The 19,329-nt window shown below is 42.8% G+C and overlaps 1 protein-coding gene across 3 annotated transcripts in view; it reads left to right on the top strand.

The window, feature by feature from the left end:
• The window catches only part of LOC127652180 (dystrophin-like), a 182,525-nt gene that overhangs the window by 146,050 nt on the left and 17,146 nt on the right, over positions 1-19,329 (top strand). For all 3 annotated transcript variants that reach the window (XM_052138250.1, XM_052138251.1, XM_052138252.1), the window contains 3 exons: positions 4,842-4,907; positions 5,180-5,338; positions 12,760-13,003. In XM_052138250.1, coding sequence (XP_051994210.1) covers positions 4,842-4,907; positions 5,180-5,338; positions 12,760-13,003 — 469 coding nt within the window. The remainder of the gene's footprint in view (positions 1-4,841; positions 4,908-5,179; positions 5,339-12,759; positions 13,004-19,329) is intronic.

The raw sequence follows: 19,329 nt of genomic DNA, 5'->3' as shown, positions 1-19,329 counted from the left end.
TCGCCACGTCACGACTCGCCCATCGTCTCCTCCTTTGGAGCCAGCAGTGACTCAGGTCGCTGCGTGCCACTCACATTCCCGGCAAGCTCAATGTGGTAGCGGACACACTGTCACGACAAAGCTTGGAGGCTCCACCCCCAGTCGGTCCAGCTGATTTGGGAACGGTTCGGCAGAGCCCAGGTAGACCTGCTTGCCTCCCGAGAGACCTCCCACTGCCCACTCTGGTACGGCCGAACAGAGGCCCCCCTTGGGACAGATGCGCTGGTGCACAGCTGGCCCGCGGGGCTACGCAAGTATGCATTTCCCCCAGTGAGCCTTCTTGCACAGGTGCCTACTGGCCCAACCAGCCCTGGTTCTCGGACCTCGTGCTCCTCGTGACAGCCCCTCCCTGGCGAATCCCCCTGAGGAAGGACCTTCTTTCTCAGGGGCAGGGCACGCTCTGGCATTCGCATCCAGACCTTTGGAAACTCCACGTCTGGTCCCTGGACGGGACGTGGAAGATCTAGCTGGTCTACCACCTACCGTCGTAGACACGATCAACCAAGCCAGAGCCCCTTCTACCAGGCAGCTTTACGCCCAGAAGTGGCGCTTGTTCGCAGGTTGGTGTTCTTCCAGGGCGGAAGACCCACAGAGGTGCGCAGTTAGGTCAGTGCTCTCATTCCTGCAAGAGAGGCTGGAGGGGAGGCTGTCCCCTTCCACCCTAAAGGTGTATGTCGCTGCTATCGCGGCTCACCACAACGCAGTAGACGGCAAGTTCCTTGGTAAGCATGACTTAAGCATCAGGTTCCTAAGAGGCGCCCGGAGGTTAAATCCCTCCCGGCCAAGCCTGTTCCCCTCCAGAGACCTCCCTTCGAGCCGCTAGAATCAGTTGGACTCAGGGCCCTCTCTCTTAAGACTGCCCTGCTGATCGCTCTCGCCTCCATCAAGAGGGTCGGGGACCTGCAAGCGTTCTCTGTCAGCGACACTTGCCTGGAGTTCGGTCCGGCAGACACTCATGTGATCCTAAGACCGCGACCGGGCTATGTGCCCAAGGTTCCTACCACTCCCTTCAGAGACCATGTAGTGAACCTGCAAGCGCTACCCCGGGAAGAGGCAGACCCAGCCCCTTCGTTGCTGTGTCCGGTATGTGCTTTGCATACCTACCTGGACCGCACGCTGAGCTTTAGACGCTCTGCGCAGCTCTTTGTAGAGACATTTGTAGAGCAGCTGGTTTGGCGACACCCAACACCTTTGCGAGATACTACAATCTCAGGGTTGAGTCAGTTTCATCCCGTGTTTTACGAGCACGTAGAACTCGGTAACACGCTGATGGGCTGGCCGGGTGTATCGCTTGCATATACGCCCTTTCCCTCGCTTGAGGTAAAACAGTGCATCTTTTTTCCAGGCCCTCATGGGTCCGCAGTTCGGCGGAGGAACTTGCCGACCCAATCCACTGCGGGTACTCAGATCTACCCTGTACTGGAATAGGTGCTCCACAGAGTAGGGACTCCTACGCGGACTCCCCCTGTGTGTATTTTCCGCGATATGGTCCCCTTGCGAGCAGACCCGCGTTTTCCTTGGGTAAAGTTTCGGCTGCCCCCCGGTCGCCGTGTGTAGCAACTCCACCCTCGCTGAGGCTGGATCTGCCACCGCGCCACTTCCACGTTCCACATCAGGGAACGGAGGTTACATCCGTAACCTAGACGTTCTCTTGGTCCGGACCAAAAAAAGAAAACGATACATTTAGTCCAGGTTCACTTAGCGTTCACACTTGCATTTTTAACACTGAACCTAAAGATACAAAACAAAAGGCATAAGGATAAGGTCACAACCTGATTGGACAGCTTTTATGACATTTATTTTGTGACTGAACTTGCCAACCATCCAAAACAGTGCTGGCAGCTGGGCTAAATGTGCTCGTTGGACCCTCTTTCCCTTAACCTATCACTGAACATTTTGAACACTTGAGCATTTTTTGCAAAATTTTTCCTGCATATATTACAATATACTTGTCAGACCAAATGTTAATAAGGAACTTTACCATCTCATTGCTCCATGTTTGCCCTCTGCTCATTTTGTTTTGAGTACAGCGCAATTACTGCTCTATTTATGTTATCGAAGCAAGTGATTTTTAGGGTCGCATTCTTGTGATCACAGTCTATTATTGGTCCATTTAGGGTGTGTTCACACTTGTAGTTCGGTTCTCTTAGTCCTCTTGGTCTGGACTAAAAATGAAAATTATACATTTAGTCCTGGTTTGTTTAGTGTTCACACTGGCATTTTTAACACCGAACCTAACGATACAAAACCAAAGGCATCAGGAAAAATTCACAACCTGATTGGACAGCTTTTAAGACATATAGTTTTTGACGGAACTTAACAAACATGCAAAACAATGCCGGAGAAATGTGCTTGTTGGATGTATTTATGTATATGGTGGTATTTTTACCAGCTGAGAACAAACAAAGTTTTAATAAAATGTGTAAAGGAGTCAAAACAATGCCAGGAATATACTCCGTTGTACACTCAAATGAAGATATGCTGCAAGGACAGCTGACGGCGGTTCCGATGCCTGTAACGAACTGTAATGGGAAACATAGCTCCTATGATGAGAGGAACCAGGTATGCTTGAGGTCAGTATTAGGCAAATTACTTCCTGTTTTTGGTCCGTTTAGACGTCTTTGGTCCATGTTGCGTTCATATATCAATCGAACCATACCAGAGTTTGTTTGGAAGCGGACCGATACCCACTTTTCAGGCGGTCTCGGTTCGCTTGTTTAGTGCGCACCTAGGTTCAGGTGACAGCGTTCACACTTGTTTAAATGAACCACACTAACAGAGCAATCGCACCAGAGTTCATTTTAATCTAACCAAACCTGCCAAGTGTGAACACACCCTTAGACGTTTTGGTCCATGCTGTGTTCATATTGCTGTCGATCCGCACCAGAGTTCGTTTGGAAGCGCACCGCTTGTTTGGTGTGCACAAGGTTTGGATGGAAGCATTCACATTTATTCAAATGAACCGTACTAATGGAGCAATCACACCAGAGTTTGTTTTAATCGAACCAAACCTGCCAAGTGTGAACACACCCTTAAAATGTATTAGGGAGTTTTCATACCTGGCTTGTTTGGAGCGTTTGTTTTGGAACCTGGCCTTGGTTCGGTTAGTTTATGCATATATAAACATGGCAATCGCACTCGGATCCACACCAAAACAATCGGTCCTGAATGAGGTGGTCTCGGAACCGATTGCAAACGAACCCTGGAGCTGTTCGCTTTAGGTGAGAATGCAAATCTACACAACGGACAAACGAACCAAACAATATTCATATAAAAACCATGAACATAACTGAGGGATCTTTGGAGGAGACATATGTAGATCAGCACATCTCTGTAATCCATCATCAAAACATGGATATAGCCTTTTTGCAACTATGTTAAATCTAACTGCACGTTTAAAATATTCTTTTGGATAGTGGCAAAACACTGATAGGACGGTGCTAGTAACTTTTGCTCTGCTGTTTGCGTGTGTACGTGCGAGAGAGGGAGAGAGAAAGATCTGTGAAAACAGGCATGTTTCAATGGAGAAATAATACAAAAGCAACTAATGATGGATAACAATAACAATGACGGAAACTTTAGAACTCATATCCATCCAGATCATTTGTATTTGGAGCACAACGACTGGCGAGGCTCAAAAATTCCGGTATATCAATGGATGAGCTTAATCCTGGAACAGTGAACAAACATAGTGACCAATAAGGGGACAGCTTGCTCACATGTGACTTTTATTGACTTTTATTGAATTTTGCCCTTAAATTCAGTTTCCTCAAATTTAAGGTCAGAAAAAGTCTTACATATCTTAAATGATACAACAAAAGTCTTAATTATCATTTAAAGAGGTCTTAAATTTGGAGGCAGAAAGACAGGAATCGTGATATGACCTACTGTATCAAACTTCAAAAGAATACAATTTATTAATTAAATGCATGCGCTGTATGAGTGAAAACACGGCACTGTTGTATTTCTCCAAGCACGTGGGTGCTTTTTAGTGTTTCCAGCTATTGCAGAGCAGTTCCCAATCATTAAGCTATATCTGAAAAAGATCACTTGTTGATGGTGATGATGTAGTGTTTATGAAATATAACAATGTTTACTTTGAATTATTTATATTGTAATACACTGTAGATCATTGTAGGTGTGCACGTTTTATTTCCCTTATCTTGAATGAGCAGCTGGAAGCAGTGAAGCACATTTAAATATAAGAGTCCCCGGTGTATTTCAGCCTTTAAAGTTAAAAGATCCACGATATGAATCAAATCTTACCAATACCAATACCAGTCGTATCAGCAAAATCCAATATTTTTCCACCTTTAATTTGTATTTATTTATATAATGGTACATAAACCAATTTTAATGTAATATATGTGGAAAATATGCCTTGAGTATTTTATACTTACATATAGCATACCCATATATACTGATAAGCAATGTTAAGGCCATGTTGAATGTGTGCCCCTGCCTGTATAAGTAAGAGTCTGTGATACATTAATTTTTAGATTGTGTAGGTTTGTTTTGGGATGGGGATAAAGTATTATTTTATTTGTTCAGGTCTTGAAAAAGTCATCAATTTGATTTTAAAAACTCTGCAGCAACCCTGTATAACCAAAAGCCTTTTTCATGGATCATATCAGAGTAAAGGACAATTTTTCGAGAACTAATACTAACATGCTTTTCATGTTCACAGTTGTATGTGTGTCTGCTGCTTACAGAGTTGTGTAGTCTAAATTTGAGCTCTCATGTGTGAACAGTAATGCCTTATTTAAATTAATGGCTGCATAAAATATATTGTGTTTTCACAGGTTAGCTGAAATGGAGAACCGTAATGGCTCGTATGTGAATGAGAATGTATCGCCCAATGAAAGCCTGTGAGCTTGCAACTCATTTACATTACATTGTACAATAAATTAATTTACATAGTGTGTGGAAGAAATTAAAACATGATCTACTGACACCACTGTCTCACTACCTCCCAGAACACCATGAAAAATAGATTGATACATCTAACTGTGTGGTTGATAAAGAATTACAGTTGCAATGAAGCTTATCCCTTTTAACCAGGGTGATTAAACCTCTTTTGTTTAACTTAAAATTAGATCATTTTATGTTTGAAAGTGCAACTTTGTTGATATAATTGTAGGGATGATGAACATCTACTGATCCAGCACTACTGCCAGAGTCTGAATCAGGGCTCTCCTCTCAGCCAGCCACAGAGTCCCGCTCAGATCCTCATCTCAATGGAGACTGAAGAGAAGGGAGAGCTGGAGAGAGTCCTCAACGATCTGGAGCAGGAAAACAGGTTTGATTACATTACCACTCCCCTTTATCATTCAAATGATAATTTTTTTAAAAGGATTAAAAGGATAGTGTAGCAGAGTGTAGCAAGTACTTACCTGATGACAAATGTGTTTATTTTTTCAATTATAATAAAGATTTGTCTGCATTTATTTGCTTGTGTACACTATTATTTAAAAATGATATTTTCTATAAATATACAAACCTCTACAGACATGTTGGAGAAAGAATAGCCATTGACTAGTACATTTTTGTTTTTACTTGCCAGACTTTTGACCAAAACCAAACGAGATATATATAAAAACAAGAAGGTGAATCATCATATAATATACTGTATATATGCATATATACACAGTACTGTGCAAAAGGCTTAGGCACATAGGAGGCTTCTCAAAAGCATTTGTCTTAAGATGGTTATTTATATTTTCAGCTTTAGTGTGTCAATAGGAAATATACATGTTAGACTCCCAAACATTTATTTAATAGAATAATACAACTAATAGAGTAGAATAGAATAGAAGAACAGGGAGCGCTGCAACAGATGGCATGGTCCTCACAGAGCCCCCAACTGAATATTGAGTCAGTCTGGGATCACAAGAAGAGATAGAAGCAATTGAGACAGCCGAAATAGATAGAAGAACTGTGGCAAATTTTCCAAGAAGCTTGGACCATCCTATCTGCCAACAACAAAGAAAATTTTTATCTAGGTGTACCTAGGAGAATTGGTTCTGTTTTGAAGGTAAAGGTTGCCAAATACATTTAAACTCAGTTTTTCACAATTCCTGGCATTTAATCATAGAAAACATTCCTTGTCTTAGGTCAGTTAGGATCACTACTTTATTTTAAGAATGTGAAATGTCAGAATAATAGTAGAGAGAATGATTTATTTCAGCTTTTATTTCTTTCATCACATTCCCAGTGGGTCAGAAGTTTACATACACTTTGTTATTATTTGGTAGCTGTGGCATGGGGACGTGGTCATGTGTCGGTCTGTGGTAGAGACAGGTGTTAGGGGTAATTATGAACCAGGTGACAAGCCTTACCGCTCTCTCTCTCTCTCCCCTGTATGAGCACATTCCCATGCCACAGTAGCATTGCATTTAAACCGTTTAACTTGGGTCAAAATATTTGGGTAGTCCTCCACAAGCTTCTCACAATAATTTGCTAGAATTTTGGCCCATTCCTCCAGACAGAACTGGTGTAACTGAGTCAGCTTTGAAGGCCTCCTTGCTCTCGCACACTTTTTCAGTTCTGCCCACACATTTTCTATCAGATTGAGGTCAGGGCTTTGTGATGGCCACTTCAATACCTTGACTTAGTTGTCCTTAAGCCATTTTGCCACAACTTTGGAGGCATGCTTGAGGTCATTGTCCATTTGGAAGCCCTATTTGTGACTGAGCTTTAACTTCCTAGTTGATGTCTTGAGATCTTGCTTCAATATATCCACATCATTTTCCTTCCTCATGATGCCATCTATTTTGTGAAGTGCACCAGTCCCTCGTGCAGCAAAGCACCCCCACCACCCCCATGCTTCATGGTTGGGAGGGTGTTCTTCAGCTTTCAAGCCTCACCCTTTTTCCTCCAAACATAACAATGGTCATTATGGCCAAACAGTTACATTTTTGTTTCATCAGACCAGAGGGCATTTCTCCAAAAAGTAAGATCTTTGTCCCCGTGTGCACTTGCATACTGTAGTCTGGCTTTTTTATGGCAGTTTTGGAGCAATGACTTCTTCCATGCTTGAGCAGCCTTTCAGGTTATGCTGATATATATAGGTCTCGGTTTACTGTGGATATAGATGCTTGTTTACCTGTTTCCTCCAGCATCTTCACATGGTCCTTTTCTGGGATTGATTTGCACTTTTGCATTCACGGTATGATAACCGTCTCAGAAAATATCCTGGTAGATAATATTTCACAACTACTATTATCAGTTAAAACGGAAGGGTTATGTTTGTTTTTTTGAGCAAACACTTTATTATAATTGAAACTTGAAACCATTTTTTTTATTGAAGTATGTGTAGAAAAGTTCTACGTTTGAAAATAAATAGAAAAAATAATGTAAAAAATAACTCCTCTTCATAGACTGCACCAGATTTGCCAGTTCTTGCTGTGAGATGTAACCACACTCTTCCACCAAGGCACTTGGAAGTTCCTGGACATTTCTGGGGGAATGGCCCTAGCCCTCAAACTCCGATCCAACAGGTCCCAGATGTGCTCAATGGGATCCTCCACCTCTAAATCGATCCCGTTCCAGTCTACTGGCCTCAGTGTAACGCTCATTCCTTTGACGATAAACGCGAGTCTGACCATCACCCCTGGTGAGACAAAACCGCGACTCGTCAGCGAAGAGCACTTTTTGCCAGTCCTGTCTGGTCTAGCGAAGGTGGGTTTGTGTCAATAGGTGACATTGTTGCTGGTGATGTCTTGTAAGGACCTGCCTACAAGCCAGTCTGAGCACTGATGGAGGGATTGTGTGTTCCTGGTGTATCCTGTACCTGTTCCGCAGGTGTGATATGTAAATGCACTGATCCCGTGCAGGTGTTGTAACACGTGGTCTGCCACTGCGAGGAAGATCAGCTGTCCTTCCTGTCTCCCTGTAGCGCTGTCTTAGGCGTCTAACATTGCGGTCATTGCAATGTATTGCCCTGGCCACATCTGCAGTCCTCATGCCTCCATGAAGCATGCCTAAGGCATGTTCACGCAGATGAGCAGGGACCCTGGGCATCTTTCTTTTGGTGCTTTTCAGAGTCAGTAGAAAGGTCTCTTTAGTTACATTAATTGCCTACTGTCTGTAACCTGTTAGTGTTTTAACGACCGTTCCACAGATGCATGTTCATTAATTGTTTCTGTTTCATTGAACAAGCATGGAAAACATTGTTTAAACCCTTTACAATAAAGTTATTTAGATTTTTACTAAATTATCTTTAAAATACAGTGTCCTGAAAAAGGGCCGTTTCTTTTTTGCTGAGTTTGTTTGTGTGTATATATATATATATATATATATATATATATATATATATATATATATATATATATATATATATATATATATAACTATGCATGTACAAATACAAATCTGTTATATACAGATAGTGCAAGGGAATGTAATGGCAGAAGAGGTAGGATATGTTGGATAAATATAAATAGACTTAGCTGTGTATTGCACATAATTATTGCTCAATGGGGCAGTTTTAACTGTTCATGAGATGTACTGTATAGCCTAGAGGGAAAAAACTGTTCTTTTACCTGACGGTTCTGGTGCTCAGTGCTCTGAAGCACCAGCCAGAATGATTTTCCTCACTCTGGAAGTGTACAGCTCTTGCAAGGAGGGCAGGGAGCAACCAATAGTCCACTCAGCAGTCTGATCTGTCCTTTGTAGTTTTCTGCTGTCCAATTTTGTAGCTGAACCAAACCATACAATTATTGAAGCGCAGAGGACAAACTCAATGACTGCTCTGTAGGAGTGTATCAGCAGAGCCTGTGGCAGGTTGAACTTCCTCAACTGGTGAAGGATGTCCAACCTCTGCTGGGCCTTTTTCACAATGGAGTCAATGTGGGTCTCCCACTTCAGATCCTGTGAGATGGTAGAACCCAGGAACCTGAATGACTCCACTGCTGCCACAGTGTTGTTCAGAATGGTGAGCGGGGTCAATGTTGGGGTGTTCCACCTAAAGTCTACGCTGTTTTGAGCATGTTCATCTCCAGGTTGTTTTGTCTGCACTAGATAGCCAACTGTTCAACCTCCCTTATGTATGCAGACTCATCGTCATCCTGGACGAGACCAATGACAATAGTATCGCCTGCAAACTTCAGGAGTTTTAACAGGAGGAGTCCTTGGCAGTTCAGTAGATTGTGTACAAGGAGAAGAGTAGAGGGGAGAGCGCACATCCCTGGGGGCACTAGTGCTGATTGTACATGTAGTGGAAATGAATTTTCCCTGTCTCGCTATCTGTCAGAAAGATAGTGATCCACTGACAGGAATGATTGTTGCATATGTCCTTGGTCTGTCCAGATGTTGCAGGATATGATGCAATCCCATGTTTACTGTACCATCCACAGACTTGTTTACTCGGATAGCAAATTGAAGGGGATCCAAAAAGGATCCATTGATGTCCTTCAGGTGGGCCAACACCAGTCTCTGAAATGACTTCATGACCACAGACATCAGAGCGAGGGCTCTGTAGTCATTAAGTCCTGTGATTTTGGGTTTCTTTGGGACAGGGATGATGGTGGAGCATTTGAAGTAGCAGGGAATTTCACACTGCTCCAGTGATCTGTTAAATATCTGTGTCAAGATGGGGGCCAGCTGGTCAGCACAGAATTTTAGACAAGTGGGTGAAACGACATCTGGGCCCTGTGCTTTCCTTGAATTTTGTTTCCAGAAGATCCGGCACACATCTGCTTCACAGATCTTAAGTACAGGTTGAGTAACAAGAGGGGGGGTTGCAGGAAGTGTTGATATTTGTGTGAGGTGAATGTCAGAGCGGATGTGGGGTGTTAGACCGGGATTTTCAAATCTACAGTAAAACACATTCAGGTCGTCTGCCAGTTGTTGATTCCCTATAGTGTTGGTGGATGGTGTCTTGTAGTTAGTAATGTTTTTCAGGCCTCTCCACAGTGATGCAGAGTCATTAGCTGAAAACTTGTTTATCAACTTCTCATAGTAGATTCTTTTAGCCACTCTAATCTCATTTGTCAGTGTGTTTCAGGCCTCATTGTACAAGATTTTATCCCCACTTCTGTAAGCATGCTCTTTGGCCTGGCAAAGCTGTCTGAGTTTTGCTGTAAACCATGGTCTGTCATTGTTGAACATTAAATAAGTCCTTGTAAGAATGCACAAATCCTGACCAAAACTGATATATGTCACGTATCTGTGATCTAATTTAGATTGTTGTCTGCAGCTTCAAAAATCACTGCATTCAGAGCAGGCTTGTAGTTCCAGCTCTGCTTCATTGGTCCAAATTTTTACAGTCTTTACTACAGGTTTAGCTGATTTAAAATTCTGACTGTAGGTCAGAAGAAGATGAACCAGAAAGTTATCAGAGAGTCCCAAAGCTGCTCTTGGGACAGAGTGATATGCATCCTTCAATGTTGTGTAGCAGTGATCCAGTATATTTCAGTCTCTGGTGGGGCATGCAATGTGCTGTCTGTATTTTGGCAGGGATACAGTTGATAAAGAACACTTTCAAATTAGGACAGAACATCTTCTTTAACATTGTTACATCTGTACACCAACTTTCATTGATGTAAAAGCATTTTCCTGTAATATACTGTAGTGTATAATATATATTACAGTATATATTATTTATAATTATGTTATAAAATAATAATTTATGTGCTACTGTATCAAAACAACTTTGTGTTACAGTGCCCCAAAAAAAAAAAAACATTTAACAACCTATTTGTAAAATTCTTTCATATTTCTAGTGTTTTCTTAATTTTAAATATTTCACAATGTATGATAGTGCCTTTTAAATACTTATGTATTTACACATTTATAACACTTAACTACATTTTGTAACATGTTTGTTTATATGCACTTGTGTGATTTACATTGAGTTTACATAGATATGTATAACAAGCGCAAGACTCTTAAAGTCTCTTTAAGAGAAAATCTCAGAGAGCAAGTGTTTACGGTTGAATGAGTGCAGCGAACCAAGGTTATAATAGTTTTAAATTTTTTTATTTAGTTTTTATTTCTATTTAGTTTAAAGTGTTTCACTCCAATTAAGTTTTGTTTTGTTTGTTAGTTATTTGTTAGTTTTAGTTTTTACATATATTATAGTTTAGTTTTAGTTTTTCATTACATTTAGTTTTTATTTTAGTTTTAGTTTTCATATTAAATGATGCATATAGAGTGGGGAAAACAGGCATTTGTGCAACTTGGGTCTTATAGCTGGACACCCAAATGTACAGTTTGTAAATAATACTTGTAATATTAAAAATCTTCATTTTAAAAAGACCTGCTGAATTTCATTACTGAAATTACAGTAGAAGAAAACACATAATTCCTATTTAAGAATGCTTCTTTTTTACTGAACTTTAGTCCTCTTTAGTGTATTTGGCATGAGAAAGTAAGTCTTGTCGCAACTCTGAAAACTGAACATCAAACAAACGCTATACCAATTCCAAATGAATGTAAAACAAATCACTGATTGATGGTGTAAGACAGAATGAGTGAAAAGACTAATTTGTGTGTGTGTGTGTGTGTGTGTGTGTGTGTGTGTGTGTGTGTGTGTGTGTGTGTATACCATAAAACCATAATTTTATTTAAAAAAAAAAAAAAAACGTTTTTGAAATGGATGACTTGGACCGAATAATTAAGAAAAGCTGCCAATAAGTGCCCAGCATATAGATGGGAACTCCTTCAATACTGTTTAAAAAGCATCCCAGGGTGATACCTCAAGAATTTGGTTGAGAAAATGCCAAGAGTACATTTCTGCAAAATCTAGGCAAAGTGTGGCCACTATGAAGACGCTAAAATATAACATAGTTTTAATTTATTTAACATTTTTTTTGTCAAAACATAATTCCCATATTTCCATTTATATTATTCCATAGTTGTGATGACTTTACTATTATTCTAAAATGTGAAAAAATAAATAAAGAAATAAAGAAAAAATTGTAAGTGACCCTAAACTTTTGAATGGTAGTATACCTTTGTATTAAAGAAACAAAGACAAAAGTAAATAAATCTTTAAGTAATACAAGGCATGTTCACCTTGAACATAAAATTGAGTGTTATTTTCTTTTCTTTTGGCAGCATAAACATAAATCAAAATGCAATACAAACACACATTTGGCAGCATTATTTTGGGAACACAAGGTAATTTATTTTGATTATCATTGTCTATAACTAATGTATCATTGGCTATTAGTAATTTTTCATCTGGTGTCATTGCTTAATGCTTGCGTGTTGGCAAATGATGAATGACTAGGAGATGGTAAATGTTTGGATTTGGAGAGGTGGTTAGATAAGATATTTCGATAACTTTGTTATTTGAATATTTTTTTCATTTAGTTTAAGTGCAATTTTAATTTAGAAATGTTTTTTTGTGTTTCAATATATGAATAATTTTTTTTAAATAAAATCAATAAACCAAAAAACCTTTCTGACCCTCGGCAGGTGGGTTGACGATGTAATCGGATATCGCAATATTCTTAAAGGCAATTATCGGTAAAATATTTTTGCATATCACCCAGCCCTAACATGCACAGACAAATGAAAATTCTGTTTCATGCAGATATTGATATCAGAAATACCAGGAGAAATCACAGTTAACAACATATTCCACATTTAATGTAGTCTACAAATTCAGCTTCATTACTTAAAAATGAAATCAGGTACTTAAATATCCCCTCCCCAATTTCCAGAGTAGCTATTTTCTAGCCTTCATTTTGAAGTTGTTGTCATTGTTTTCAGAAATCTGCAAGCAGAGTACGACCATTTGAAAAAGACACATGACCACAAGGGCCTGTCGCCGCTGCCATCGCCCCCACAGATGCTGCCTGTCTCGCCCCAGAGTCCACGTGATGCCGAGCTGATTGCCGAAGCCAAACTACTACGGCAACACAAGGGTCGTTTGGAAGCGAGAATGCAGATCCTGGAAGATCACAACAAACAGCTTGAATCGCAGCTCAAACGCCTTAGACAGTTACTGGAGCAGGTGAGTGGCACATATGGCACATTTTCTTTTATTAATGCTTACTGCCACTTCATAAAGTGTTGGTATAGTCAAAGTCATACAATCGTGTAAACTCTTAGTCTAAATGTTCCTCTGTTTATGGAGTACATGTGTTAAGATGAGAATTTTGGTATTATTGTCTGATAATTTATTCGGCTTCTTTGAAATCACAAACACACACACAACTGTTCACATGTTGCCTTTGTTGAATGTCAACTGAAACTTTGAAGAGAAATGCACAGAGCATTAGTATATTTTAATGTCAATATTTGACAATCAGCTTTTAAGATTTGTCACATTTGTAGTTACTAACAGTAACTGTTAGTTACTAACAGTAACTAACTAAAATATGTTGGAAAGGTCATTCTGTTCCTCACATCAGAGATGTTTGTTTTGTTTGTTTGTTTTTACAAAACATTCATTATTGCGTGTTTATTGAACTGAAAAGTTTATTTAAAGTAAAATCTACATTATAAACATTTGAATACAGATAACTTAAGCCTTTAAAAATGACTCTTTGTAAGGTGATGCATATTAAATATAATAACTAGTTTTTACTTACTGTATGTTTTAAAGGCTTGAGACCCTGATTACAGAATACAGACCCTCACATGCTTTACCTGAAATATCTGAGCACCCAATTATTAAGTCTGGTTTTACGGGATGCATAACGGCATGTCAACAGTTTTATAAAGAAGTAATTATTGATATTCCCCACTATTCATTTAGGACAATATGTACAGTTGAAGTCAGAAGTTTACATACACCTTAGCCAAATACATTTAAATTTTTCACAATTCCTGACATTTAATCTTAGAAAACATTCCATGCTTTATGTCAGTTAGGATCTCTACTTTATTTTAAGAATGTGAAATATCATAGTAGTAGTGAGAGTTATTTTTTTTTTCAGATTTTATTTATTTCATCACATTCCCAATGGGTCAGAAGTTTACATACACTTTGTTAGTATTTGGTAGCGTTGGCTTTAAATTGTTTAACTTGGGTCAAACTTTTTGTGTAGCCTTCCACAAGCTTCTCACTATAAGTTTCTTGAATTGTGGCCCATTCCTCCAGACAGAACTGGTGTAACTGTGTCAGGTTTGTAGGCCTCCTTGCTTACACAAGCTTTTTCAGTTCTGCTCACAAATTACTATCAGATTGAGGTCAGGGCTTTATGATGGCCACTCCAATTCCTTGACTTTGTTGTGCTTAAGCCATATTGCTACAACTTTGGAGGTATGTTTGGGGTCATTGTCTATTTGGAAGACCCATTAGCAACCAAGCTTTAACTTCCTGGCTGATGTCTTGAGAAGTTGCTTCAATATATCCACATAATTTTCCTTCCTCATGATGCCATCTATTTTGTGAAGTGCACCAGTCCCTCCTGCAGCAAAGAACCCCCACAACATGATGCTGCCACCCCCATGCTTCACGGTTGGGATGGTGTTCTTCGGCTTGCAAACCTCACCCTTTTTCCTCCAAACATAATGATGGTCATTAAAGCTAAAAAGTACAATTTTCGTTTCATCAGACCAGAGGACATTCCTCCAAAAAGTAACATCTTTGTCCCCAACTGTAGTCTGGCTTTTTTATGGCGGTTTCTGAGCAGTGGCTTCTTCCTTGCTGAGCAGCCTTTCAGGTTATGTCGATATAGGACTCATTTTATTGTGGATATAGATACTTGTCTACCTGTTTCCTCCAGCATTTTCACAAGGTCCTTTGCTGTTGTTCTGAATTACGTAAATTTCTAGGAGAAAGAATGCATCTCCTTCCTGAGCGGGATGATTTCTACATGGTCTCATAGGTGTATATACAGCCTACAATTGTTTGTACAGATGAACGTAGTACCTTCAGGCATTTGGAAATTGCTCCTAAGCATAAACCAGACTTATGGAGGTCTTGGTTTATTTCTTTTGGTTTTCCACAATGTCAAGCAAAGAGGCACTGAGTTTGAAGGTAGGCCTTAAAATACATCCACAGGTATACTTCTCCAATTAGCCAATTATCAGAAGCTAATTGGCTAATTGCTAATTGCTAAAGGCTTGACATAATTTTGTGGAATTTCCAAGCTGCTTAAAGGTACAGTTAACTGACCCACTGCAATTGTGATATAGTCATTTAAAAGTGAAACAGTCTGTCTGTAAACAATTGTTGGAAAAATTATTCGTGTTATGCACAAAGTGGATGTCTTAACCGACATGTCCAAAACTATAGTTTGCTAATATGAAATCTGTGGAGTGGTTAAATAATATATATATATATATATCTTTTGAGTTTGAGGCTCCGGTAAATGGAATTAACTATTTTCATAGTTGTCAACCAAAGATTACTATAATTTCAGAAGAATTTTAACGCAGACATTTGCTAATTCTTCTCTTCCTTTCTGTATAATAGCTACTCAATCAGAATTATTTCAATATGTACAGTTGACACAATTTTAATAAAAAAAAACCTTCACATCGAGTCTAAAATCTCATGCTTTGATGATCTGTGTTATTAAAATTTTTTCTTTAAAGCTTGGTTGAGTTGTATTTTGTAATTTATTTTATATTTTTTTTCAGATGCTGATTTTGTTTGTGGATATTTTGTACTGTTGGTTAATTTAGATGTGAACATCCCAATCACATTTTCAAACTAAGTACATTATACAATACAATATTGACTCTTTTAATTTGCTGTTACACATGATTTTGTCCTTATATTAGACTGGTATTAATTGGGTGGAGAAATTAGTTGTTGAGGAGGAATGCCTGATCTTCTTGGCATCTAAAGGCCAAGGTATATTTTGGTTGCCCACATTGCTGATTGGAACATGCACAGTATCATAAGCACAGTCTATGCAGGCTGTCCAAGTTTGGCCCAAAGTTTCTCGACTTGCAGAGAGTCCTCATCTGTGCGCATCATTGCCGCATGCCCCTGCCATTTACAGTACTGAAAGAGTATCCCCTAGCATTCAGAGTGTGCATGCATCGAACACGTTCACATTTTCTCACAGTCAAAAGAGTATACTTTGAAAGGCTGAGCATTCGACTGTACTAGACAATCCGGAAAAAGGAAAAACGAAGTACACCCAAGCCCTAAAGGGTGCTTTCACACTAGAGCTTTTTGTGCAAACCCGAGTCCGTTTGACGTCAGACTTCAGATCATTTGGTTGGTGTGAAAGCGGTTTTCTGTACTTAGGTGTGCACAAGATGACCACTCAAATCCACTTATAAAGATAACCTGTGGTACGTTTGCTATGAAAGCAATACATCCTAACTCGCAAAGGTGAATTGCTAGTGATGACGTAGCCTTTAACGTTTGGTTACGTATGTAACCTCCGTTCCCCGAGGGAGGGAACGACACGTTGTGTCGGAGAAGCGACACTAGGGGTCTCTCTTGAGCGCCGATATTCACCTCTGATCTATTGAAAAGGGCCAATGGGAGTTGGCAGTCAGTATTTGCATACCCCGCCCCCGGACATACGGGTATTTAAGCGGGGCAAATACGGGAGTTCATTCAGGATTTTTCTGAGGAGCCGGAAATGGTCCGGCCACAACAGTGGCTCGGTTCAGCGACATGGCGGAGGAAAGACACAACGTGTCGTTCCCTCCCTCGGGGAACGGAGGTTACATACATAACCAAACGTTCCCCTTCTGTCGCTCTCTCCACGTTGTGTCAGAGAAGCGACACTAGGGGACCCATTCCAATCTTGCCATGCGCTGAACCGTGTACGTGAACCGCCGACACAGAGGCGGGCAGGGATTTCATCCAGTGCCGTGCATCGTCAGTACCTGGCTGCACGTACCCTTCCCCAATGCCCCATAAGAACATCGGGATCCTTCTAGTTACCCTGGGAGGGGAACAAGGCGATGTTTGCCAACATGGGAACGGGCCAGCCTGGCTGGGCGTCTTTTCTCTCTATGTTTCTCGCATAGAGCAATCACGGCCGGGGCCCTTACACGCATATAGGGAAGGGGGTCTTCCCAGACCCTGCGGAGACCACACCTGCCCTTTTTCTTGGGGAGGAAAAGTGGTAGACACGTCACACAGCCGTCTTAGGGCTCATGTGGAAAGTATGGTGCGGTGGTAGATCCCAGCGTCGAAGGGGGGAGTTGCTACATCGCGGCGACTGGGGCAGCTGTAACTGCCTAAGGGAGGTGTTGGCTGTTGCCCAACCCGCGGCTCTACAGATGTCTGCTAGGGAGGTGCCCTTGGCCAGTGCCCACGAGGACGCAACACCCCTTGTTGAGTGAGCTCGGACCCGCAAGGATAGGGGCACGGCCTGGGTGTGATAAGCCAGTGTGATGCATCGACAACCCAGTGGGCGAGCCACTGTTTGGAGATGGCATTCCCTTTCTGTCTGGTGCTCTGTGTGCGGTTAAGGGTAAATGCGCAGGGTGCGCACTGGACACAACAACGAAAGGGCTGGGTCTGCCTCCTCCCGGGGCAGCGCTTGCAGGTTCACTACCTGATCTCGGAATGGTGTGGTAGGAACCTTGGGCACATAGCCCGGTCGCGGTCTTAGGATCACAGACGTATCTGCCGGACCGAACTCCAGGCAAGTGTCGCTGACAGAGAACGCTTGCAGGTCCCCGACCCTCTTGATAGAGGCGAGCGCGATCAGCAGGGCCGTCTTAAGAGAGAGGGCCCTGAGTCCAATTGATTCAAGCGACTCGAGGGGGGTCTCTGGAGTCCTGCCAAGACTACCGAGAGATCCCAGGAGGGAACTAGGCCTGGCCGGGAGGGATTTAACCTCCGGGCGCCTTTCAGGAACCTGAGGATCAGGTCGTGCTTGCCCAAAGACTTGCCGTCTACAGGATCATGGTGGGCGGCAATGGCGGCAGCATACACCTTGAGGTTGGACGGGGACAGCCTCCTGTCCAGCCTCTCCTGTAGGAATAGGAGCACAGACTTGATAGCGCACCTCTGCGGGTCTTCAGTTCGGGAAGAACACCAATCTGCGAACAAGCGCCACTTTAGGGCGTAAAGGTGCCTGGTAGAAGGGGCTCTGGCTTGGTTGATTGTATTCACAACGGTCGCCGGTAAGCCGGCTAGCTCTTCCGCATCCCATCCAGGGACCAGACGTGGAGGTTCCAGAGGTCTGGGCGCAGGTGCCAGAGCGTGCCCCGTCCCTGAGAGAGGAGGTCCTTTCTCAGGGGAATTTGCCAGGGAGGAGCTGTCGCGAGAAGCTTGAGTCCCGAGAACCAGGTCCGAGTGGGCCAGTAGGGGGCCACTAACGTGACTTGCTCCTCGTCCTCTCTGACCTTGCACAGCACCGGTGCAAGAAGGCTCACTGGGGAAATGCGCACTTGCGCAGCCCTGAGGGCCAGCTGTGTGCCAGCGCGTCTGTCCCGAGGGGAGCCTCTGTTAGGGTGTACCAGAGCGGGCAGTGGGAGGTTTCCTGGGAGGCAAACAGGTCTACCTGGGCCTTGCCAAACCGTTCCCAAATCAGCTGGACCGACTGGGGGGGAAGCCTCCACTCCCTGCTGGGCAGGCGTTGTCGTGATAGCGTGTCCGCTATGACGTTTGAGCTTGCCGGGGATGTGAGTGGCGCGCAGCGACTTGAGTCATGCTGGCTCCATAGGAGGAGACGGCGGGCGAGTTGTGACATGTGGCGGGAGCATACGCCGCCTTGGCGATTTATGTACGCCACCACCGTGGTGCTGTCCGATCTCACGAGGACATGTTTGTCCCGAACTAACGGGAGGAACTTCCTGAGAGCAAGAAGGACGGTCAGCAACTCCAGGCAATTGATGTGCCAACGCAGCGGGGCCCCTTTCCAACGGCCCGCTGCTGCGTGCCTGCTGCACACGGCACCCCACCCGAACCGGGAGGCGTCGGTCGTGACCAGGATGCGTCGGGACCCCTGCTGCAGGGGCACTCCTGCCCGTAAAAAGCAGAGGTCTGTCCAGGGTCAGAGTGTTTTGAGGCAGGCGGGGGTGATCCTTACCCGATGCGTGCCGTGGTGCCATGCTTGTCTCGGGACTCGAGTCTGGAGCCAGTGCTGGAGTGGTCTCATATGCATCAACCCCAGCGGCGCGACCGCCGCGGAGGACGCCATATGCCCCAGGAGCCTCTGGAAAAGTTTTAGAGGGACCGCTGTGCCTGGCTTGAAGGAAGCGAGGCAGTCCAGCACCGACTGAGCACGCTCGCTCGTGAGACGTGCTGTCATTGAGACTGAGTCTAACTCCAACCCAAGAAAAGAGATGCTCTGAACCGGAGTGAGCTTGCTCTTTTCCCAGTTGACCTGAAGCCCCAAGCGGCTGAGGTGCCGGAGCACCTGGTCTCTGCGGATGCCGGCTACTCGTAGCGGGGCAAGGGCCGCC

This window comes from Xyrauchen texanus, chromosome 11 (genome assembly GCF_025860055.1).
Source record: "Xyrauchen texanus isolate HMW12.3.18 chromosome 11, RBS_HiC_50CHRs, whole genome shotgun sequence".
Lineage (NCBI taxonomy): Eukaryota > Metazoa > Chordata > Actinopteri > Cypriniformes > Catostomidae > Xyrauchen > Xyrauchen texanus.
Note: the sequence above shows the minus strand (reverse complement) of the source record. Positions and strands in the feature narration are given on the sequence as shown.